At 41.3% G+C, this 25563-nt stretch overlaps 1 protein-coding gene across 5 annotated transcripts in view; it reads left to right on the forward strand.

Annotated features, from left to right (window-relative positions):
* The window catches only part of ARID5B (AT-rich interaction domain 5B), a 198003-nt gene extending 172710 nt beyond the window's left edge, over nucleotides 1-25293 (forward strand). For all 5 annotated transcript variants that reach the window (XM_032252577.1, XM_032252576.1, XM_032252579.1 and 2 more), the window contains 2 exons: nucleotides 14606-14804; nucleotides 19221-25293. In XM_032252577.1, the coding sequence (XP_032108468.1) occupies nucleotides 14606-14804; nucleotides 19221-21386 (2365 nt within the window). In that variant the 3' untranslated portion in view covers nucleotides 21387-25293. The remainder of the gene's footprint in view (nucleotides 1-14605; nucleotides 14805-19220) is intronic.
* Nucleotides 25294-25563: the final 270 nt, after the last annotated feature.

Here is a 25563-nt window from a genome sequence, read left to right on the forward strand (position 1 = left end):
GTGCCACTGCGCCCAGCCAGAACATTTTTATTAGAAACTCAGTCTCTGTTTTCAAATAGCTTCTGTGCTGAGAGTTGGATATCCCTTTTCTTTTTATGCAATTACCGTCAACACCTCAACCATCAAACTTAAAGAAACAGATAGCAATTAAAGCTTGAAAAAGGAGTTTATCTCAGCTACTGGCTTATCTAGTTAAAGAATAAAAACATTAATCAAATGAATTACAAAGTATCACATTAAAAAAAAAGGGAGAGAGAAATAGGTTTGGCATGGAGAGGATTGAACCCATAGTGGTGTGTGTGTGTGTAAATTACTTGAGGAGTTACGTGAATAAAAGTAGGATTCTTTTGAAGATTGTATACTTTTGATTATTTATTTCTTGCTGGAGTAGGAGATTCCTGAAAGCTTTCAATCAATCACATTAGAAAATTTTAGTAGAGATACCACAAACTTTAACAATTAAGAAACGTTATTAAAGATGTCTTAAAAATTTTCTCTCTCTATTCTTCGGACCAGATTGGATATTTCATAAAGGTTTGATCTGTCACTCGGTTAAATTTTTTGAAGAGCGATGTCACTTTTCCGGATCCAGAATTTGTTTGCTCAGTGTATCAGTCAGGGTACAGTAAGGAATATGGAAACCACGCTGGGCATTCAGCAAACAGACTTCACCATAGACAGTTGCTTAAACAGGCATTGGTGTGAGGCACTAAGGTACACGGAGGGATTAACTGTAGGTTCTGTAGCATGAGAGAATAGAGAGAAGAGGTTGGTTGTCACCACCCACAAGTTTGGAGAATGTGCCTCAAAGGGCTGGGGTTCAGGTCTCTGGTAAGAAGGAATCACCCAACCAGCACTGGTGCTTCAGGAGCTCAGAGGACATGCACTGAAGCTGCTGGGGGACTGTTCAAAAAAACTAGAGGCTGCAACCCACAGATGCTGTTAAGGCATTGTTGAGTTGACACTGATACAAACAAGTGAAATAGAAAGGAGATTCCTTTTCTCTCCCTGCCTCCCAGGACTCCCTGTTTGCAGAACAGTAACAGGAAAATAGCTGACAAAAGGAATGTGTAATTTACAGAATTCCAGTCCTAGCATCAGCAAGCAGAGTACAGAAGGGTGGGTTTGGAGTTGAGGGACATTAGTGCATCCGCCAAATGGGATGGACTTGGCCACATGCAGAGCCCCGTTTTATGCGTGGCGACACCAAAAATGGCAATGTGGAGCCTGCAGCCACATTGGAGCATAGCTGTCCCAGGGTGATCAGCAAGGTCCTTCATCTTTCTTTGGTATTTACTTTTGCTATCTAGACTCCTCTCACATCCTTGTGATCAGATGCAATCACTACCAACATTTGGAGATCATTGATTTTATTTACAATAGTGCCTCTCTCACTCTTGAATCAATCATTATCTTAAAAGGAATCACCCATAATCCTGTGTGTTGTGGTGGGAAGAAAAGGCTAGGATTACCATTCTAGATGTCTTCTTTTTAACTGGTTCTACCAAAAAAGGGCAGAGGACATGCGCATCTGTCCAGGGACTTAGATCAAAGAAGAGACTGAAGCTCTGGGCTGAAACTTCATGATTGTGGTGGATTTCATTCATTCTTGCTAGTCACAGGTTGCATGAACAGATGAAACAGAGATGATTAGATTGGCGAAGGAACACTGTTTTCAAGAGAAGGGTTGAGTTGAGAATGGTCAGGACTTTGTGGGCAAATATCTAGTCTGGAAATGCCCTTGGAAATTTTTAAAGCCTTCCAAACCAAATCAGAATGATGAGGTTCTTCTGTTCTCTCATTGTTTTCACTCTGTTAAAGAGAATTGCTCCTTTTCCTATTTCCCTGTCACCAGCTTTGCTCTCCTAGAAGATGAAGAAGTGACTGATCTACTATGCATTATCCATTGATTTATTTTTCATGCACTGTGGTTCATGTTTCCAGTAAACGTTTTCATTTTACAACAAGAAAAATGTAGCCAGTTCCTCAGTAAAATGTTACTTGTATATTAGTTGAGCACTTTTGGTTTATTAATGAGTGCAATAATGAAAGTGTGGGTTGTTGAAAAGAATCAATGGGTGTTTTTATTTAAGGCATAGCAGAAATGGTACAATGCTTGTGAATACATCATTGTCGCTGAAGGCCTGACTCGTACAAACTTGCCTCTGATTGGTTTAAATCAAATAGGTCCAAGCACTTCATAAAAATGTCTTTGTCAGCCTGGTTTTGCTTCCAAACCTATTCATCTCTGTCAGTTTTTAATATTAGTACCAGGCTCCTGGCCATAGTCCATTAGTACTATACTTAATTGCTCATGTTACAGATGATTACCAATATAAAAAGCATTAATGTTTTCCCATCGCAAGGCTTTTGCTATGTAGATGTCTCAAACTCAGCAAAGCTTATGAAATGTGGTTATTCTGGATATTTCTTGCTCAGGATTTATAGATAAAGTTACTGTAGATTTTGATGCAAAGAAAAATACCCACCTCATTTGTTCTGAGTGGAACATTTTCTTTCTTGCCTCTTTACTTAAAAGTACCCAGATCACTTTTATTTTTATCAGTAAAGGAACAAGAAGGAAAATGGCTACTTTTATGAAATTCTCTTAGCTGGATTTTCTAGAATAGTAATTCACTTTAAAGGCTTTGTTTTCACATGCAGATTTCACTCTCTCTCTCTTTTTTTTTTTTTTTTAATGTTTTTAAAGTACATGCAGGGGGAAAAAAAAATCTTCACTCCAAATGCTAGATTACTGGTTTTAATTTTCCTGAATAAATTACATGGTCTGTTTCTGTGGAGCACATGAAGTTGTTATTAGGGATTTTAAAAGGAGCATTAAAGCAAAAGTACTTTATGATGTGCATTTTTGTGTATTTAGAAAATCAAAATCATAAACAAATGTATTTGTTTGTGAGGGAAATTAGCAATTACTCTTCATCTTCTTGCATACATAATGCCTAATTTCAAATCCAACCTTTTGCTTTTACCATAAGCATTCCTTGGACAAGACTATCGCCCTGCGTGGCTGAGGCAGCTTTCTTTGCAGGAACTTAAGGTGAGGTGTACCCATACCAGATTGGGCAGAAACTGAGTGATAGCTGGAGCTTCTGCCTTTTTTTTCGGAAGGTGGAAGGCAGACTGTGGGAGGCTTCATGTTCTGAATAAGATAAGCATGTGCTTTAAGGTATGGACCAAAAATATACCAGGTTCTAAGGAACCCACCTATTCATACCATGGATAAAGGTCGGGGAAGGAAAGGTGAGTTACAGCTCTGTTCACATCAGGGACATGATTCCATGTATTCTTGCTCAGTTGGACACCCTGAGAGTTAATAAATACACAGTTCAGAAAGTCACAGGCAGCATCTCAGAACTGTATATTTAAGAGGACCTCTAGCAACTCCCTAGAGCAGTGCTACTCCAATGAGATTTTCTACTTGTCCATGAACTGTTTGCTACTAGCCCATAACAAGCTAAACATAGCAATTGCCAATAAGCATCGGTACACTTACATGGAAATTTGCCAGAATAACATTAGGTCCGTTGAAGCTAATTAAAAATTGGGGCTTGGGTTTTGTATGCCTCCTTTTGAATTTCATTTTTCTAGTAATTCATTTTTATGGTTGTTTACAAAAGCATCCATCAGTATCAGATGGGAAATTTAGAAAACTGGTCCTTCATCCAGGTCAGTGGGGAAGCTCTCCTCCTACATCATGGCCACAAACTTAGATGTTTATGGAGGCAGATAGCACAGATGAGTACAGGGGACACAGCTGGGAAGTGTGAAACTGGCACGCACAGCCTGGGCCAGAGAGCCCAACAGGGCCAACTGCTCTAGGTGGATGCTGTGTGCTTCCTGACTTTCTATGTTTTCAAGATATTTTTTAAAATGTGAAATAACCTAACTTATAAACGTTGGCTCCAATATTAATTGTTTGTTTTTTTTTTTGAGATAGAGTCTCCTTCTATCCCGCAGCTCACTGCAACCTCTGCCTCCCAAGTTCAAGCAATTCTCATGCCTCAGCTTCTCAAGTAGCGGGGATTATAGGCGTCTGCCACCACACCTGGCTCATTTTTTGTATTTTTAGTAGAGACAAAGTTTCGCCATGTTGGCCAGGCTGGTCTTGAACTCCTGACCTCAGGTGATCCAACCACCTTGGCCTCCCAAAGTGCTGGGATTACAGGTGTGAACCACCACACACAGCCTAAAAATTATTTTATGTAAGCTACATCAAACATGCCCATGAGTAAAAGATAGCTTCCAGGTGGCCAGGTTCCACGAAGACTGAACTCTGCTTGACATTGGGCTAGCCAGCCTCTGATTCAGTGCCTTGCTGTGGGAGGGTGTGGAGGAAGCATCAGGGTTCAAGTCGCTCTTATTCTACACACTCTTCCGTGTGCTGAGCAAAATGCCTTCTGTGGCTTCCCATTGACCTTGCCTTGCCTTCGGAGGCTGACTCGTTGCGTGTCCACTCCCTTTGCTCTGATCGGCTTCCAGGAGCTTGTCAAAGCTCCTCTTTCGCTTCAGGTCTTCCTGTTCCATTCAGCCAAGCCTCAGAGCACCAGTCATGGATCTTCACCAGCTCGACTTGCTCTTGTGCACACGCCTCCAGTTTGTGTCACTCAGAATTCCCAAAGCTACTCCAGATGTGGCATGTAGTACTTCTCAGGATGCGGGCAGTGTCAGTCTGTCAAAACAGCCTAAGATTACATTTGAAATGGGCAAGAAGCGCTCTCCTATTGGCCTGTTGCTTTTTCTTGGGTAGGATTGATTTGCCATTTGATTAGCTGCCTTTTTCATTTACTGATGCCCTCAAGGCCCAGTCGGTGTTTTTTGGACATCTGCCACATGTAGCACACTCTCAGTGTAATAAGAACATATGAAGCAAAGTGTTGAGAATTGGCTGGCAAACAATGAGAGGGTCCCTTGCCACCACATTCATAGTGGAGATTGCTAAAGGAATAGGACGCTGCTTCCTGTGAGCCCAGGTTCAGCCTCAGAATCCTTCTCAGTGTGGCATCCCTTAGGTAGCCACCATGACTCAGAACTGGGAGGTGCCATGATCCTTGGTTTATCTAACCTATCTCAAGATTTGACTCAAAGGCCATACACACATGGAAGAGAGTTATATCTGTGTCTATAGATGGCATGGTGGCTCATGCCTATAAACACAGCACTTTGGGAGGCTGAGGCAGGCGGATGACTTGAGACCCAGGAGTTTGAGATGTGGTAAAACCCTGTCTCTACTAAACATGGTCAGACATGGTAAAACTCTGTCTCTACTAAAAAATATAACAATTAGCTGTGGGTGGTGGCACATGCCTGTAATCTCGGCTACTCAGGTGGCTGAGGCATGAGAATCACAAGATGTGTCTCGGGTTGGCTGAATACGAGGTGCAGAGGTTGCAGTGAACCGAGATTGGGCGACTGCACTCTAGCCTAGACTAAAGATCGAGACTTTGTCTAAAAAAAAAAAAAAAAAAAAAAAAAAAAAAAGCCAGGCACAGTGGCTCACACGTATTATCTCAGCACTTTGGGAGGCCGAGGCAGGTGGATCACAAGGTCAGGAGATCGAGACCATGCCGGCTAACATGGTGAAACCTTGTCTCTACTAAAACAACAACAAAAAAGCCAGGCATGTGTGGTGGCAAGTGCCTGTAATCCCAGCTACTCGGGAGGCTGAGGCAGGAGAATCACTTGAACCCGGGAGACGGAGGTTGTGGTGAGCCCAGGTTGCACCACTGCACTCCAGCCTGGCGACAGAGCGAGACTCCATGTCAAAAAAAAAAAACCAACAAAAAAAACTACATCTATAAAAACCAGTTATGTAATGTTAAAAAATAAATTCAACAGGGATCAAAGAAGGAAGAGAGAATTTTCAACCGAGATGAACAAAGTTCCCTCTGGAAAATGTGTATAGAAAGGTAGGGAATGAGATGGTAAAGGGACCTATCAGAAAAGTGCTAAGCCTGAATTTCCAAGTCACATACCCCAAAGGCAGGTAGTTTAGTTTATCCTTTCAGTGTCTATGAACTATTACCCTAAGGTGCGGTGGGTAGACTCTGGCCATCCCTGCTCATGGTAAGGTTGCCCAGTCAATGGACTTGCATCTCCTTTGCCAACTGTCTTTCTCATGGCAGCCCTGGCTTGTGGCCCCTTTTGGGTTTACTTCTGTAACACAGACACCAACCCGCTCTCATCTCCCTAAACCCATAGAAGGCATCCTGGCCCTTATCAACAACCAGCAGCCCAGGAAACTGCAAACAAGTTGCCCAGAGTTAGGCCAACTGAGGTTGTATAGCTTCCCTTCCATCTATACCCCACCAAGCTTGTTCTCACCGGGCTCTGAATCAGGTCAACGTAACACCCTACACCCAGAGTAGCTTCTTCTTGTCATCTGTAAAGAATTTCTCTCCAAAGGACAGTCAGGTAATTTCATACACAAGAGCCTCATACTTTGTATCACTAGGCATGCCTAAAATGCTCTGATAACTTTCCAGTGCCTGGATATTTCAAGAAACTTTTAAAAAGGAAAACAAAACTCTAGCCAGACCCTGGAGTAGAAAAACTGGTTTCTATTTTAAAAAAATAAACAACAGGCTTTGGAAAAAAAATAAAAAATCTCTATTTAAAAATTCTTAAGTTTGCCTCTAAATGCAAGTTGTAATTAATAGAAGTTAAAGTTTACACTGTTGAGTGTAAAAACACCCTCAGGCACAAACTAATCAAGTGTGTATGTCATGCTGTAAACTACAGCGAGTTCTTTGTTTGACCCCCCCAAAAGCTTGCCAAACAGTAGGTTTTCTTTGTCGAGCTCCTTTATTGTCTCATTTTTGTTTTCATCCTGCTTCCCTCCCCGCACCCCGTCCCACCCTTTGAACCTAACTATAGTATTTAAAAAACCTTGCAGGTCCCATGTTTTATTGATAGTTTACATCAAGCATGAATTTAAATTTGGGAACAGATTAGGTGTCTTAGCCCTTTTCTTTTTGATAAATAACAAAAGGTTTCTACTTATGATTTTCTGTCCTCGGGGCTTTATCATTAAGATTAAATAACTGTACTCTCAAGCATGCCACTGCACAGACATCTTTTCAATTACGTGAGTAACAGATGCCTTCACAAAGGAGCTATTGAAAATTCAGAAAACATGTTTCCAAAAAAGAAAAGGGAAAAAAAAGTATCATCATATGACAGAAGAATATAATTGTTTACCATTAAAGTATATTCTTAACTCTTCCACTGAAAACCTCTTGGAACATTTTGTTTTTGTACAAGTTATTACAAAGTTTGACCAAAATAATAAATGTTGTGGGAGAATTGTTGAACATTTCAGAAGCTTTGGAACCAGTAGGATCTAACATGCATGGGGCTTAAATGCAATTGTTATTTGCCTGTTTTTACATTTTGACACTGCCTTCCATCATTTGCGGGGTGCACATCACATTGAAAACACTATAGTGTTGGCTGGGCACAGTGACCTATACCTGTAATCCCAGCATTTGGGGAGGCCGAGGTGGGTGGGTTGCTCATGCCAGGAATTTGAGACCTGCCTGAGCAACATGGTGCTACCCCATCACTACTAAAAACAGAAAAAGTTATCCAGGTGTGGTGGTGCACATCTGTAGTCCCATCTATTCAGGAGGTTGAGGTGGGAGGATCATCTGAGTCTAGGAAGTCAAGGCTTCAATAAGCTGTGATTGCATGACACCTTGTCTTAAAACAAAACAGTATTGTGTTTATTATTCTTGAAATAACGTTCATCTGCCCTTGAAATGGATCCATACAACTCAACTCTGAAATCATTGATTTTTTTTTTTTTTCATTGAGAAGAGTAATTGCTGCAATCGTTGCTGGCTGGCATTGTAGAGAGCTAGGCGCCATGCATGGCCTGTGTTCACTGTTACAAGGATGCATTTAATCCCTGGAACATAATGTCAGCCTTCCTTAAGTCCATTCCAACTTTCTTCAATGTGGTTGTCATTTGAAAGGCATGAGAATAGCATCAGTCTAGACGCTCTGAAATGTGGAATGGAGACACCATAGAAAGCCCCCAAGGAGCTTTATTAGGGAGACTATGGGAAGCTTGGGCCTGGTAAGATTAAGTCCTAGAGGCTAGAATTCATGGAGGATATGATTCTCAAATTTCTCTTACCATCCAATATGAAGTTGGATATGATTCAACTAGTATCGCTGCCTTTTGAAGAGCTATGACGTGGTTATTGCAGCATATTGTTAGAGCAGTGTGCCCAGTGCTCAATTCATAGGGCTTCTTCTGACATAGGAGGTTGATCCTTTGTAGAATGGCCACATATGTGTTTTATAGGTCTGTTGCCTCTGAGAAAAGGAGAATGCTCACCCCAGTTTCTCAGGTAACTCCTTAGGAGCTAGGAATTCACTTCACCCAGGCAGGACTGATCATTTTAGTATTTCCTCTGTGTAGGTACGTCTCCGTGTTGATATGCCTGTGTATGATGATGCACAACTACCTTGAGAGGAAGATAGCTGGATTAGCAGAGGCAGGCAGTTCTGTGGTTGAACTCAAATTTTGACACTAAATAGCTGTGTGCCATTGACCAGTCACTTAATCATTTAGCTCTGAACCTCAGTTTTGTCATCCATAAAATGAGGATAAAATAACATATCTGTAGATACTTCTTTTTGTAATGGTTGAAGTTAAAGCATGCAGAGTGCCTGGTATTAATAGGACCGTAATGCATGATGGTTAATATGGTAATGCCTCATCAGTACATATGAATGACCTGAAGTTTCTCTACCTTCCCTCCCTGCTTCTAACTCAGTCCCCCGAAATCCATGTAACTCCAGTTCAGGAAAGCTGTCATCCTTGAGCTAACTCTCTTACACTGACACACCTTTATGGGAGCCAGGCCACCACCTGGATGTGTCCAGTACCATGTGCTTTTCTTTCTTCTCTTCATTTAGGGTCACACACACTCTGGGACCATGGAGGGGGAGGTATCAGAATTATCAGTGGGCCTAGGAAACACCTCTCCCAACACTTCCAGGGGCAAATGGAGAGAGCATTGAAGCCTTCAAAAAGTTTTCTTATCCGTTTGCTGCCCACTGAGTAGGTAATGAAGCCCCTGTGAGCAGATCGTTTTCCCAGGAAAGAGACCTTTTCTGGTGACAAATGGTTATATTTCATCATTGTTAAAACGGACCCCATGCCTTTTGGGGGCCTTAGCATAGAATACAGATGATGCCAGTTATACCTACTTCATTTTTAAAGTATGTAGGGCAGTTTGCCTTTGGTAGCTCTTGGGCAAGCTGAGTCTTTGCACATTTGTGTACTTGGCTGTTAGTTTGGTTCCCTACCCCCAGAAATTCTTCTTACACTTTTATTGTCATGGTCTAGCACCTGACAGGTGAACAGTATGTGAGATTAGAAAAACTCTCTATGCTTATTGGAACCATAACAAGCATGTGTACCTCATCTTCAGAAAGGAAAAATATACCTTCTGTTGGCTCCATATTTGGTGATTTCTTCCCATACTTCACAGTGAAGTTATATTTTCAATTTCTGGCTGCGAAGGGAAATGTCTGGCCAAGCCGTAGAAATTTATCAAGCCTGGAATCAACTCAGAGGTGTAATGACTCCATTTGGGGTGAGATCAGGTCTGAAGTCCCAGTTGAACCAATATGTCATTTCATTGTTACTACAAAAGCCTAATAGTATTAGAATAGTAGTGGCTTGTGTTTTTGGTTTTTTCTTTTTTTTTTTTTTTGAGACAGAGTCTCACTCTGTCACCCAGGCTGGAGTGCTGTGGCACAATCTCGGCTCACTTCAACTTCTGCCACTGGGGTTCAAGTGATTTTCCTGCTCAGCCTCCTAAGTGGCTGGGATTACAGGCACACACCACCACACCTGGCTAATTATTGTATTTTTAGTAGAAATGAGCTGGTCTCGAACTCCTGACCCCAAGTGATCCTCCTTCCTTGGCCTGCCTAAGTGCTGGGATTATAGGTGTGAGCCACTGTACCTGGCCAGTAACAGCATCTTTGAACTGACATGCACCAACGTTATTTCCCTCTGCCCCTAAAATGTTCTGCTCCAAGGACACCAGCAAACCTTCAAGTCTGGAATTTCTCACTGATTTGATACCATAAAAGTGCCGGTGTAATATCTGGGGTGACTTTGGGATTCAAATACAACCCTAAAGGTTTGCCCCTTGTTGCCCCAACTCTGGATTGAATCAATTCCCAACATTATTGTAATATCATTTTTCAAGGTCTGTAAATAGATGGATTCTCATTTTTCCTATTAAGCACTGTTTGCTAAATATTTTGGCCCAAAAGTTCAGTCATTCCATGCAAGCATTAATCAATACAGGAGACATTAGTGGTTACTTGTTCAGATGAGGTTTGACATTATTTTTCCTCTGCTCTGAGGCAGGGAGGGGAATGTTATATAATAAAGATGAAGGGTCTTTTCTTCTTTTGTACAAAATGCAAATGATGAGGACATGTGTGATATACACTTCTCTAATGCAGGCTGCTGCTTTTTGTTGAGAAAGAGAGGCAAGGCCCTGGAGGATTTTAGACTTTGTAAATATAAAATTATCTGCCTTAGTGTTTAAAAAAGTAATAAAAGGGAGAAAGAGTTGGCAGGTTGCCAGATTACTTACATTACAGTAATAGATTTGCTGACCCCTGACTTCTGCTATAGAGAAATGTATTGAATTTTTCATAATATCAGATGAGACAGATCTAAAAACCTGGTATACTGAGCACCATTATTCAGCTTGAGATTTAGCAAAGCCGAAATCTTTTCAAACCAGCAATTTCATGTATGATGATAATTTAGTGGCTCAGATGCTAATAAATCAAGGTTATAATGCCATTGATTTGTTAATTTTAACGGGTTGATTTTAAGTCGTCTTTATTTTTTAAGAAAAGAAGAATGAGGAGGAAAAAAAAATCTTGCTTTTCACAGTGACTGAATTTAATAAGAATCTCTGTGATAGCAAAAGGCCCCCCTACTGTTTCTGCTTTGGGGTGGAAAATGTTATTCTTGTATTATTCCTAGGGAAAAATAAAATCTCATGCTGCTACAAATCTTATGCCTATGGAAAGATGTTATTTTTTAATACATAATGGCTTACCTATTTCAGATCCATTAATGGCATCGTAAATAAGCATTTTGCTAATCTGAAATGTGAAATCTGGATAGTAATAAAGGCCCATTTATCTGTCCAGCTTTCAATCCCCAGACTAGATGTAGATCAGGAGGGGGAAAATCTCTCTGAATTTTCTAATGAATATTTTGCTTCTCTTCCCCATTACTCCCACCCACCAAAGCCCAGCCCCCATTCTTAGAGTTGCAGTCCATTGAAAATACTTCTCCTGTGTAACAAATTCTTGGGGCTGGAGTGAATGTTTGCTTTTATCTGTACAGTTTAGAAACTGATTAAATCTTTGCTCTGCTACAAATATTTGAGAAATAATCATCTTCAAAGCACAGGCATGGTGCATTTTACTAAATTCTTTATATAATACAAACCTACTCAGCTTTCTACATCGAGCAATGTTGACCTAATCTAAGGCTAACCTGTTTTTAATGGTACCACATGTACGTTGAATGTTTAAATGTTCGGGAACCTATAATAGCTTTTGTCCTTTTGTACTGTAAAAACTTCTAATAATCAAATGATAAGATCATATCCTGTGGGGTAATTGTATTGTACCATGACAGGATAACTGAAAAAACATTCAGTGAAAATTGCACCAAACGGAAATCACTATATGAGGCAGCAATTGTGTGCCGTGTGAGACTGTGCCCTGTTCTTCAAAGCTTAGCTGGTCATATTTCTACTTGCTTCCTTTTAGCTTCTGCCTTGTTTTATTTTAGGAGCCTTTTTTCCCCAAGCCACTATAATTATCTTTCAATGATTTAGAAGGGGAAAAAAAACACTCAGTTGACCTTTACACACACACACACACACACACACACACACACACACACACAGAGTTTCACACTCACACACTCTCATATACTCTCTGGAAGCCTTAAACAAGCAGGGCTTGTGTTTGGATTCAGTTTTACCTTAGTCATGCCTCTTTCCAGATACAAGAAACATTTAATTCCAGATTTCCTGCTTCTGGCTTTAGGCCTTTGACCAGCAAAGTGAAATGTATTTTTTACTGCTGTCAGCTAGCCAGCTGCTGAGTTGAGTGAAGGAGAGAGGAGAAAAAAAAAAAAAAAGAAAGAAAAAAATGAAAAAAAAAAAGGGAACTGAAATGAAAATGGTGCCCTGCTTTGTGAACTTACAAAATTAGAAAAGGAAATTAAAATCTCCTTAGCACCCATCTAGAGAGCCAGGTTGGCCCAAGGCTCTCAGAACCCAGAGTGAGGGGTCCTGGGGGTCCCTGGGGTGTCTTTCCCACCCAGTTCTCTGCTTTCCCTCCTTCCCCTCCCCACACTCAGAGGTAATGCTGTCATTCTTCTCTGTAAAGAGGGTCCCCCATGGTGTCACCGTCTCCATCAGAAAATGAAGTTGGGGGAAGGGTGGTACCAGCAATTGCAATCATTGGAATACCCAGACTTCACTGCTCTTGAGTTCCCATGGCAACAAAACAAAAGTAAAACAAACCTATCTGTCCCAACAATAAAATATGTTTTCATTAAAGTCAATTTAAAATATCTTTCCCGTTTAAAATATTCAATACATTTTGCTCCCGGACAAAATTCCCCAATCTGCCAATATTGAAGAGGATAAAGTCCCTGGCAGAACCAGGCAGAAAAAAGGAATTGGGGGGAACGCTGGGGACTTTACAGATGAGACAGAATAAATTCAAGTATGAACAGGATTGCTTTTTTCTCTCTTTTTCTGCTTAGTTATGCTTTTTATTATATAAACATTAACTGTAATATTGCAGTGGGAAGCAGGTATTTGGCAGCCATATATTATTTTAGTAAGTCTACATAGGGAGGGCAGTTTCCAGTTTTAGCAGCTGTAACATGTTTAAACTCAGTTTGTAATGGGATCTGAAGATAACTATTCCCCATGGGCTGTGCTGATCTTCATGGCTGGCCAACTGCCAGATGTAGGGCTCCAAAGTATTATTCACACCTCCTTGTTCATACCTTGTCCAAGCATGCTCAGTAAATGAATTTTGTTTCTAATATGCTATAAATTGTGATCTGATTTTCCCATAATTTTATTGGTATTTTATTAAAGAGCAAAATATTAGGATCACAAATGTCCCCACATCTGTACTCTCAAACCTGAATAATAGTGTATGGTTAAGCAGTTGAGATCCAAATAACATGCATAGAAACACCTTTTAGGAGAGCAAACCAATATCCAGACCAAGGAAGTTTTTGCCTGGGAATCTTAGTTTAAAAATAATGAGGATCCCCAATATTTGAACAGATTTATGATGTTTATAAGCCAAGTACATTTTCTTCATTGAGTCAACTTGTCTTATTTAAAACAAATTATGTTTGCTGTATTAAAGTTCATATTTTTAAGGCTGAGTCTTATATTAATCCCACAGTGAGTCATTAATCATACCAAATGCATTATAAAAACTTTAATCACTGAAGTTGAAACTGAGATTGTAATGCAATCCGTCCCTTTTAATTACATCAGCTATTTTCCCCTTTCAGATAAAGAGCTATGTCGCAAAGGGAAAACAGATTAAAACTAGAGCTGTTTGATGTTTCTCTTTTTAGAGCAATTTTATGTACTTTGTTTAAAAAGTTATATAATTAAAATGCTTGAAATTTTCAGCCCTCTGGTTTTTGTGGCTTGCATAGTCTGTCTGCCTTCCTTCTCACTGGGGCTTTTACTTTGCACCCTAAAACAGAGCTCTCAGTGGAGTCCCCTTCCCCACTCAGAGCTGTGGGGTAAGACAGTTGTCTCTTGGCCACACTGTGCTTGCCTCTCATTGACCTTTTTGTCTTAGATGTTTCATCTGTATTTCGATATGAATGAAAATAAAATATTTTCAGATGGGCAGAACTAGGTTCAAATCTCACCTCTAACAAATGGTATGACCCTGAGGCAAATTGTTTAACCTTTTTAGGCCTCAATTGTCTCATATGTTAAAAAGAGAATAATATGTTGTGGAGTTTACAAGAAATAATCTTTAAATGTACCTGGCACATGCTAGTACCTGCTAGAGTATAAGCTTCATGAGCTCAGAGGCTTTGAGTGTTTGCTTCACGGCTGTGTCTCCATGCCTAGAACACTGCGTGTAGTATGTGCTCAATGTGTAGTTGTTGATGGACTGGTAAAGCAGCTAGCATTATTGTTGTGATTTTGTTGACACTTAGCCAGGTTCCATGGGGAGTGATGAAGATATTGTTCATGTGGGATGTTTCCATTGGTATCTTGGTATATAGACTCACAAAACTAAAAAGAGGTCTTGCCGAGAAGTATTAAGTTACCAGGTACTGATTTTGACCAAGGAAACAGGGCAGTAAAGTGTGGAGTAGGTTTATAGAAGTACAGCAGTGTCATTGGAGATGAAGTCATTTAGTAAGTTGCTTATATTGATAAAAGAAAGTAAACCCCCGAAGCATTGATGCTACTGGAATCACTGAACTGTCTGATCATCTCTTCTGTTATCCTTTTAGATTAATCCTACCATACGAAAGGTTTATTAAAGGAGAAGAAGATAAGCCCCTGCCTCCAATCAAACCTCGGAAACAGGAGAACAGTTCACAGGAAAATGAGAATAAAACAAAAGTATCTGGAACCAAACGCATCAAACATGAAATACTTAAAAGCAAGAAAGAAAAAGAAAATGCCCCAAAGCCCCAGGACGCAGTAGAGGTGAGTTGCTGTGCTCCACATAAATACCTCTGGAGGACAAGTCCTGCCTCGAGGTCCTTCTGGAGCCCTGAGCTGTGTACCTGCACAGTTAGATGTCTTGATGAAGAGACCAAGACATCTAAGCTTCATAGCTCCCCACATAGTTCCCTAATTCCTGAAAACCTTTCAGTTTGCTCATGAGTTGAAATGCGGTGCCTGGTATCGAATGGGATAAGCCAGGAATCGACTCTAGAAGGATGCAAACATCCTGTAGAAAACTGATAGCAAATGCTCAGGCTTCAAGAGAGAAGGAGCCAGAGCTACACTAACATCAAAGAATTTTACTGTGAAAACATGGCTTCTTGCCATTTCACAGCCAGTCTATCTGAGGAGCTGCTGTGACTTTAAAACATACTTTGGGGCCGGACGTGGTGGCTCATGCCTGTAATCCCAGCACTTCGGGAGGCCAGGGCAGGTGGATTGCTTGAGCCCAGGAATTCAAGATGAGCCTGGGCAACATGGCGAAACCCAATCTCTACAAAAAAAATACAAAATATTAGTCAGGCGTGGTGGTGCACACCTGTGGCCCCAGCTACTCGGGAGGCTGAGGTGGGAGGATAACCTGAGCCCTGGAAGGTAAAGGTTGCAGTGAGCTGTGATTACACCACTGCACTCCTGCCTGGGTGACAGAGTGAGACCTTAGCTCAAAAAAAAAAATGCTTTGGGGGGTCTAGGAAAGAGGGATGTTGGAATCGCTGTGCTGTATCTGCAAGACTCTCCTGAAAACTTGAGAGATGTGTTTGTCTTCCATAATTGATCTCTGTACAACAGCCTTGGGTTGAGATCAATTTAGAAAAATCTTAAGTGCATATTATTTATAGGGGAATTTTGAAATGGTTCCTCTGAAACCATTATTATTTTTCATATGAACAGGTAGTTTCTGAATCTTTTAAAACAAGCCCCAGCTACCCACAGCCTCCAACAGCCCTTTGGTAGAAGCCATTGCCACCAGCATACAGCCAGTCATGTAGGCTGATCTGGGCTCTGTTTCAACATGAATAATAAAAAACCTTGCTGCCCATTAAAAAACAAAACAAAAAAAACAAAAAAAAAACAACTTAGCAGCCACATTTGGAGACAGCATGTTCTAGGATTCAACCCCAGAGGGAATTTTGGTGCTGATATTAAATACCCCCTAAAAAATCAGGTTTATAATGAACACATAAGAGCCTCTGTAATTAAACACTGGTTTAAATTCCACATGTACAACCCACACCAACCTCCCATGTAGACATCAACTTACCCAACTGATTGTTACATAACAAGATAGTATTGATACCAAGAAATTTGTGGGGTTTTTTGTTTTTATTAAGTTTCGTAATTATTTTAAGCTCTAGTAACCAAAAAGGGGAAGGACGAAGATGATGCAGATTTCTTTCCTCTTTCTTTTGAGATGGAGTCTCTGTTACCCAGGCTGGATGCAGCGATGCTATCTCGGTTCACTGTAACCTCTATCTCCCAAATTCAAGTGATTCTCCTGCCCCAGCCTCCCAAGTAGCTAGAACTACAGGCATGCGCCACCACGCCTAATTTTTTTTGTATTTTTAGTAGAGACAGGGTTTCACCATGTTGGTCAGGCTTGTCTTGAATTCCTGACCTCAAATGATCCACCTGCCTCAGCCTTCCAGCATGCTGGGATTACAGGCATGAGCCACCGTCCCTGGCCAGATGATGCAGATTTCTAAACATCTGCAAGCTTGCAACATAAATGGCCAAAAGCAAGGAAATTCCAAGGGCATGCTTACATTCCATCTTTTCTTTATACTTTTGGCCTAGTGATATATTATAGGGTTTCAGATGAATGCGTTCTATTAGCTGCCATATGTACACAAAGCACCAGGGGACAAACAGGACCAAGGGGACAGCTGACCCTTGAATGTCTCCACTTTGGGGATTAAGTTTGAAACGGCTGGTTTGTGAATGGCAGGAGGAATCCTTAGCCTATGCATGAAGCCTGTCAGCTTGGGAGATGACCGTTCCCAAGAGTGGAGCCTTACTCCCTGAAGTTCATAGAAACCTTTAAAACTGTTAGGCTGTCTGCTTTCTGTAGGCTCTAACTGTTCCCTTCAGGGAGCTGTAAGTAAGTGTCTCAAGTTTCAAAGGTTGTCCTGATGAGGTTATCTAAACCTCATGGAGTCTCCCACCCTCTCCAAGGCTGACCTTATAATACGAATCTCTTCCCGCCTCCAACACAGAACCATTTATTAGCCAGGTATATTTTTTCTCATTGACTCTATTTGGGGTTGTTGGTTTGGATTTTATTGTTGTCATTTTTTTTACTTTTTGGTGTTTTCAATATGAAGCAGTGAACTCAATGGAGATAGAAAGGTTAATAAACTCCCTCTAGTTAAATCCACTATATTCAGGTGATGGGACTGCAAGTTGCATGGTGGGAAGGTAAAATTTAGCATACTAAGCAGTTCATAAAATGCTCTCCTAGAAAAAAGAGTCCTTTTCTTTTTTCTGCCTAGCTTTCAAAAACTTCCTAAACCTGTTTTACAACCCGAAGCATGGGACTCCAACATAACTGCAGGTCTACATCATACAAACCTCAGTGGGACTGAGTATCCCTCATGGTCCTGTGTCAACCTATAGTCCCATAAGAGACTAACAATTGGATGCAATTTGTCATTTTCCCTTGCCATACTCATATTTCTGTATTTTTATGTCATGTATAAGCTCAAGAGACCAATGATGATTATTAAGGTAGAACAAGTAATGATATTTGTACTGGAAAAGGCAGCTATTCGTACGAAAACAGAAAAAGAAATGATGATAAGCAAAGACTCTTAGGTATAACACATCCCTAAAATTCAAGGATTTTTTAAGGGGATTTGAGGAAAAATATGAAATGGGTGTGATTTCTTAAAATTTTCATTCCCATGTATTCTTAAAACAGCAGCCTCAATCTTACCCAAAGATGCTAATGTGGCAGATACTTCTTTCTTTCCTTTTTTTTTTTTTTTTTTTTCTGACAGAGTTTTACTCTTGCTGCCCAGGCTAGAGTGCAGTGGCGCAATCTCGGCTTACTGCAACCTCCACCTTCTGAGTTCAAGCGATTCTCCTGCCTCAGCCTCCCAAGAAGCTGGTATTACCCATACCTGCCACCATGCCCACATAATTTTTATGTTTTTAGCAGAGGCAGGGTTTCACCATGTTGACCAGGTTGGGATTACGGGCACCCGCCACCATGCCCAGCTAATTTTTGTATTTTTAGTAGAGACAGGGTTTCACCATGTTGACCAGGTTGGTCTTGAACCCCTGACCTCAGGTGATCTGCTGCCTCAGCCTCCTTAAGTGCTGGGATTACAAGCACTTCTTTTCTTAACAGAGAAGAACAAAGTTCAAGGGATGAGATGGAAGGAGGATGGGAAAAAGACCAGCTCAACACAACTGTTGTGTGACTGCTGTGCTAAGACATGTCAGGGCAGAATGACAGCAGTTTTGAAAGGGCTCGTCAGTCAGCTGGGTCACAGATGGAAAGTTAAAATGACCTTTTAAGGCTAAAGTTGACATGGCTACACAATGCAGTAAATGCGTCAAATTGGTACCCACAACTTCTGTCAGTAGGGTCAAATAAGGAGCATCTATCTATCTCATTGACTATAATTTATTTCATTGAACAGCAAAGCTCTATTTGTGGTAGCACTGATTGTCTGAATTTTGACAACTTCATTTTTGGCTTTAATAGAAACATAGTTTGCTGCAACCTAGAAAGACTTAGTCTTCTGTGTCCCTCAGGTAGACAGGCTGCCAAGAAATCTTCATACTTTGTCAATATTTTAGCATCATCTGCATGTCTGTCATCTGGCCCTGAGTAGAAATTATTAACACTTATGCATTACTAATCTTCAGTGCATCATACTGAATACACTGGGAAGGGATTTGCCCTGTTAAAGAAAAGCAAGGAGCTGCAGTAGGTTCGTTGTTTGTTGTTGACATAGGTTGGTTGGATTTTTGAAAGAGAAATGCTTGAAAAAAAAAATCTTTCTCAGGAGTATCATAAAACACAACATGTAATTTAAAACCCATTTGGATAATTGACTGATTTGACAAGAAGACAACCTTAGAATTAAACTATATATTAGAATCAGGGAGTGATATGATTGTATACCATCAGTACATAACACTTTGCTATTTTGATAGGTGTCTCATAAGGGACTGAAGCGAATATGCATATTTCCCCTAATGTTTCTGTAATTTAGATTTCTTTGTTTAGAGCCATGATTGGAGAGTAATAAAGCTTTACAGAAACTTCATGAGCTGATTGACAAGCCTGTTTTCAAGTAAAACTGCTATGTGGAATATTTTATTTCATAGCAAAACATGTCAGTGTATTTGGTTTTCTTCTGACTGTCTTTTCAAATATGTTACCAGGTTTCATCAGAGCAAGAAAAAGAACAAGAGACTTTAAGCCAGAAAAGCATCCCTGAGCCTCTGCCAGCAGCAGACATGAAGAAAAAAATAGAAGGGTATCAGGAATTTTCAGCGAAGCCCTTGGCATCCAGAGTAGACCCAGAGAAGGACAATGAAACAGACCAAGGTTCCAACAGTGAGAAGGTGGCAGAGGAGGCCAGAGAGAAGGGGCCCACACCTCCACTCCCAAGTGCTCCTCTGGCCCCAGAAAAAGATCCAACCTTGGTCCCTGGGGCCAGCAAACAGCCACTCACCTCTCCCAGTGCCCTGGTGGACTCAAAACAAGAATCTAAACCCTGCTGTTTTACAGAGAGCTCTGAAAATGAGCTCCAAGAAGCATCCTTCCCCAGCTTCCCCACCACACAGCCACCGCTGGCAAACCAGAACGAGATGGAGGATGACAAACTGCCCGCCATGGCGGATTACATCGCCAACTGCACTGTGAAGGTGGACCAGTTGGGCAGTGAGGACATCCACAATGCGCTCAAGCAGACCCCAAAGGTCCTTGTGGTCCAGTCGTTTGACATGTTCAAAGACAAAGACCTGACGGGGCCTATGAATGAGAACCATGGACTGAATTACACACCCCTGCTCTACTCCAGGGGCAACCCAGGCATCATGTCCCCGCTGGCCAAGAAAAAGCTTTTGTCCCAAGTAAGTGGGGCCAGCCTCTCCAACAGCTACCCCTATGGCTCCCCACCCCCATTGATCAGCAAAAAGAAACTGATGGCTAGGGATGACTTGTGTTCCAGTTTGTCCCAGGCCCACCATGGCCAAAGCGCTGACCATATGGCGGTCAGCCGGCCATCGGTGATTCAGCATGTCCAGAGTTTCAAAAGCAAGCCCTCAGAGGAAAGAAAGACCATCAATGACATCTTTAAGCACGAGAAACTGAGTCGATCAGATCCCCACCGCTGCAGCTTCTCCAAGCACCACCTTAACCCCCTTGCTGACTCCTATGTCCTGAAGCAAGAAATTCAGGAGGGCAAGGATAAACTCTTAGAGAAAAGGGCCCTCCCCCATTCCCACATGCCTAGCTTCCTGGCAGACTTCTACTCATCCCCTCATCTCCATAGCCTCTACAGACATACTGAGCACCATCTTCATAATGAACAGACATCCAAATACCCGTCCAGGGACATGTACAGGGAATCGGAAAACAGTTCTTTTCCTTCCCACAGACACCAAGAAAAGCTCCATGTAAATTATCTTACATCCCTGCACCTGCAAGACAAAAAGTCAGCGGTAGCAGAATCTGCTACAGATGATCAGCCTACAGATCTGAGCCTTCCCAAGAACCCACACAAACCTACCGGCAAGGTCCTGGGCCTGGCTCACTCAGCCACAGGGCCCCAGGAGAGCAAAGGCGTTTCCCAGTTCCAGGTCTTAGGTAGCCAGAGTCGAGACTGTCACCCCAAAGCCTGTCGGGTATCACCCATGACCATGTCGGGCCCTAAAAAATACCCCGAATCACTTTCAAGATCAGGAAAAACTCACCATGTGAGACTGGAGAATTTCAGGAAGATGGAAGGCATGGTCCACCCAATCCTGCACCGGAAAATGAGTCCACAGAACATTGGGGCGGCGCGACCGATCAAGCGCAGCCTGGAGGATTTGGACCTTGTGATTGCAGGGAAAAAGGCCCGGGCAGTGTCTCCCTTAGACCCATCCAAGGAGGTCTCTGGGAAGGAGAAGGCCGCTGAGCAGGAGAGTGAAGGCAGCAAGGCAGCACACAGTGGGCATTCCGGGAGCGGATCAGAAGGCCACAAGCTTCCCCTCTCTTCCCCTATCTTCCCAGGTCTGTATTCCGGGAGCCTGTGTAACTCGGGCCTCAACTCCAGGCTCCCAGCTGGGTATTCTCATTCTCTGCAGTACTTGAAAAACCAGACTGTGCTTTCTCCGCTCATGCAGCCCCTGGCTTTCCACTCGCTTGTGATGCAAAGAGGAATTTTTACATCGCCGACAAATTCTCAGCAGCTGTACAGACACTTGGCTGCGGCTACACCTGTAGGAAGTTCGTATGGGGACCTTTTGCATAACAGCATTTACCCTTTAGCTGCTATAAATCCTCAAGCTGCCTTTCCATCTTCCCAGCTGTCATCCGTGCACCCCAGTACAAAACTGTAGGCTCAGTTTCGCCCAGCAGTCCAAAGCGGCATGGCTAACAGAGCTTCACTCCTTACCCAGGCGGGCTGGCTTATAGAGTTAGAAGTCAGTATTTCTTCTAATCTGGGGCTATGATCAGTCCCAGCTGTAGGGGCCCAGAGGGGAGGTGAACATGCCTGATTTTTGTGGGACAACTCCAGCCTTGGCTGGTCAGTAATGACTCCTTTCCAACACAGATGCCCAGGCACCTCCAGATCATTCATTTCGCATGTGGGCCTTGTAAAGGGATTTGTGAATATCTAGGAAAAACTTCTTAGAGGACCCCATCTGAGTTTGGATGGTCAGAAAACAATCTGGGCAAAAAAGGGGCAGGCATTTCAAAGGAAGGGGCAAGGAAGACTGGCAAACAGATGCCAAGGGATGCCCCTCTTTTTCATAAAACTCTCCAAGTTTCAATCAATGCAATGTATAGTGAAACTTCAATAGATCTTTCATTTTGACACTATTAAACAATCCAGAGAAGTAAACACTGTTAAATTGACTGTATATATTTGCTTCATAAAACTACCCGTATCACTGTTTGCTCACCTAATTTATATACAGGTAGTTCCATTTTCTCCTTTCTCATCCCTTTTTTTTTTTTTTTTTTTTTTTAATTAAACGGTATCGCTTTTGTTCGCAGGTCTTTTTGTTTTTGTTTTTGTTTTGTTTTCGAGGCTGGCTGACTGTCCTAGTTGTTGTGTGTTTGTAATTTTTCCACATCTTATTTTTGAGCAGCTTTGGGTGGTAAAGTTATTGTTTACAAATTGAAGCAACTGATTCTAGTGGAACAAATGAAAAAGAAACAGTCAAGCACACAATAGTGCAAAGAACGTTCCTCTGTAGATCCTCAACTTAAGGATTTTGTTCCTCATAAATGGCATAGTTGAAAGAGCTTATACACTGCTTACCCAGCCAAATGCTTTGCTTTGAAATATTGGGTTCTGTGAAAATATTGAGCATTGTACTTACCTTATCTAGGCTGTGAAACTGTCCTACATACCAGAGGAATCATAAAAACAAAAACCTCACTGGCAGCAAGCTGCCGAATAACAACAGAGTCTAGAGGACATATTTGTGGGCTGCACAGATATTTTAGGAATTTCAGAAATTAGAACAGGAGCCAAAATGATTTACATTGGCGTTGGCACCGATTCCTTTAAATGGTCTGGGAAAGGGGGTTGGGAAGAGGATGGAGCTCAAATGGCCAGAAGAGGAGGAGCTGCGGTCCTGATAGCTTCTCTAGCCTCAGTCTTTTGAGTAGTAAGCAGTCACGTTGTTTTCATCGAGTTGGTTTCTTGTCATTCCCAAGGAGAATCTCCGAGGCCACAACTTTGGGGATAGTTGACATACTGGATTAGCCTTTTCAAAAGGAAAGTCATCCTCTTTGGGCTTACGGGGCATGAGTTTTGTGTACACACACACACACACGCGTAAGGTGGTTTTGGTCATATTTTTAACCACCTGGCAATACAGTCCGCTTTCTGGTTTCTTTTCTTGTTTGGAAGTAAATGGTCAAGCTGCTCAGGCAGTGAAAAGATGTGGAGAATGTCCATTGTCATTCTTACCACTTTATTGCATTCGCTACCGAGATGTAACATTAAGGTGGACGCATTTTCAAACTGTATTAATTAAAAGTCAATGGATACAGAGAGTGGATTTTCTCCCCAAGTCCCATCCCTGCTGAAGACCGCTTGGATGAACTCCCCAACCCACTGTGCCCCTCCCGCAACACTACCAGTAGACTTTAGAACCATAGTTAATTAAGTCTTTTACCTCTGAGATATTTAATTCTGGGAAAATTGATGACAATTTTCAACTTCTAAATAGGTAACTCGACTGCAAAATAGTCAAAACTGATAACAATGAAACTGCGGCTCTTAAACAAAGCCATGCATGCCGTGCATTTGTATTGAGATGTCTCCATGATATGAAGCCAAATATTCAGTGTAACATACTTAATATCCAAAGGTGGAAACAAAAGAATGTAGAGATCCAGTGTTAAGAGTTCCATTTGCTTCAATTAATTATTTACCTTCCTGTGGAATAATATATATATATATATATTTAATAGAACCATAGATAGACTAGTAGATTTTAGATTATAAATGTGTGACTGCAGATTATCCTGCTATTGCACAAGCTAGAAGGGGGAAAAAATCTCAATTCCAGCTGGCAAGATGCTAGCCAGGACACATATAATAAGAAAATTGCACTAGATTGAATGGTCACAGAATCGGAGAATATGGAAGAAAAAGGAAACCTCGGTGGCTCTGCAGCAGACATGGGCTAGATCACATGTGGCTTCTATGACTTCGTGTCTCAAAAGAAAGGGGGAGCCATCTGTCCCCAGTGGAGCTCACCTATTTGGAATATGGGGCATTTATTTTTTCCACTGCAATGATTTCAGTCTGGTTTCATCATGTTGGAATTCGATCACACCATTTTCAAACAATGTTAACATAGTCCAGCTTTTGTTTTTCTCATCTCTTCCGAGAGGAGACTCACTGTTTCTGTCTGAGGAAGCTCATACCCTCGGCAAAACATCAGGACAAATAAAGAGAAATGGGGGTATGTATTCCCAACAGAAGCAGTGTGTTATTTGTTTTAAAACTCTGAACAGAGATCTTGGAAATCGTTCAAAAGGACCATTGAATTCTTCATTGGCTGAGAACAACGTTTTAAAATGTCTTAAATAAGGCTTTGTTTGCATTGTTTGAGTTCAAGGGGCCTTATTATTGAATGGAATTGCACAAGCCTTTCTTTGTGCAATCAAACCATTGTTATTGGTAGTTCTGTAAAGGAAACTGTGGAATCGAATTGGCAGTGGAGTCATAAATCTATTTACTGAGTGTGGCTTCCAAGAAATGTTGCAATTGAAAATGCAGTAAGTCTGTGATTTATTGGAGATTTGGAGATTCTAAATAATATTTTTAAAAAACCTTTCCATGCAACTTCTGGTTTAATGTTTGGCAACTCCACATGAAAAAAAAACAGCCCAACCGAGTTTCAGAATTAAGTAGTATTCTAGTAAGTGATTCGAACTTGTAATATTTGCCACAGGACTGACTTATTTATTTACTAGCTAGAAGCTCTTAAGTTCACTTGTTTATCAGGGCATATACAGAAGGGTTTGTTAAAACTCGATGTTAACTTTACAACTTTCTGACCTGGTGCATGAATTCTCAAGTACTGTATTTCACTGTGTTGGTGTGTCTGATGGAAATTTCGAGGTGGTCCCACAAAAATATTTTATGTAGTGTGCCTTCAAAGAGAACCGTTTATTTCTCTTCACTTATCGTCCCACAAAGTCACATTTGGTGGTGGTCAGCCAAGTCCCATCTGGTCTAGTTTTACTCTTGTCCCAATTTTAAAGAGAAATGGGAATGAGTTTGCCCTGGTGAGACCCACACCATTGCAATGATTATCTTGAGCACTTAAAAGTCCAGTGTTGGCTGTTAGTGTATTTGATATTCTGCCTGTCTCCTCATGGTTGAAATATGTCTGAAGAATAGCAGCATAATCTCTTGGCTGTTTATACTTTTTTAAACTTTCCTGTGTTGTAAATATTGTATACTTTTGGTGATTCCAGCTATGTAACCTCTATGCTCTGTAAGGTGATTATTTGTATATAGCAACATGGCCCAGTGATATTATATAGTTTCCCAATGGAGAGGTTATTGAGTAACCTTTGCATTAGTTTAAACACTACCAGAAGAATGCTGAGCCAACTATAAACACTCAATTTTGTATGTTTTCCAAATTGTACTTATTACTGCTTTTGATACTGTATTACGTGCCAATAGTTTCCCAATCACATAGCAGGCAAGAGATATTTTGTACTTTTTGATCCACTGTAATATTTAATAAAAAATGTTACTATCTGTTTCCTTTTGGGTGTAATCTGTCACTCTTCCTGAGGAGCCTGTGGCCTCCCCAGAAGACTTTCCACCCCGTGTGTCTAAATTGCACGATAACCAATAATGATAGCAATGTCTGTAGTTCACTAAGGACCTAGTGGGTGCCCAGTTGGCAATGTTATCTACACAACTTCATGTAAATATGGTTATACCCATTTTTACTTACGAGAAAACTAAAGCGTAGAGAGGTAAATCAACTGGTCCAAGATCACCCAACAGATGACAGAGTCAGGATTTGC

Source organism: Sapajus apella, unplaced genomic scaffold (assembly GCF_009761245.1).
Source record: "Sapajus apella isolate SASKATOON/1434 unplaced genomic scaffold, GSC_monkey_1.0 scaffold78, whole genome shotgun sequence".
Lineage (NCBI taxonomy): Eukaryota > Metazoa > Chordata > Mammalia > Primates > Cebidae > Sapajus > Sapajus apella.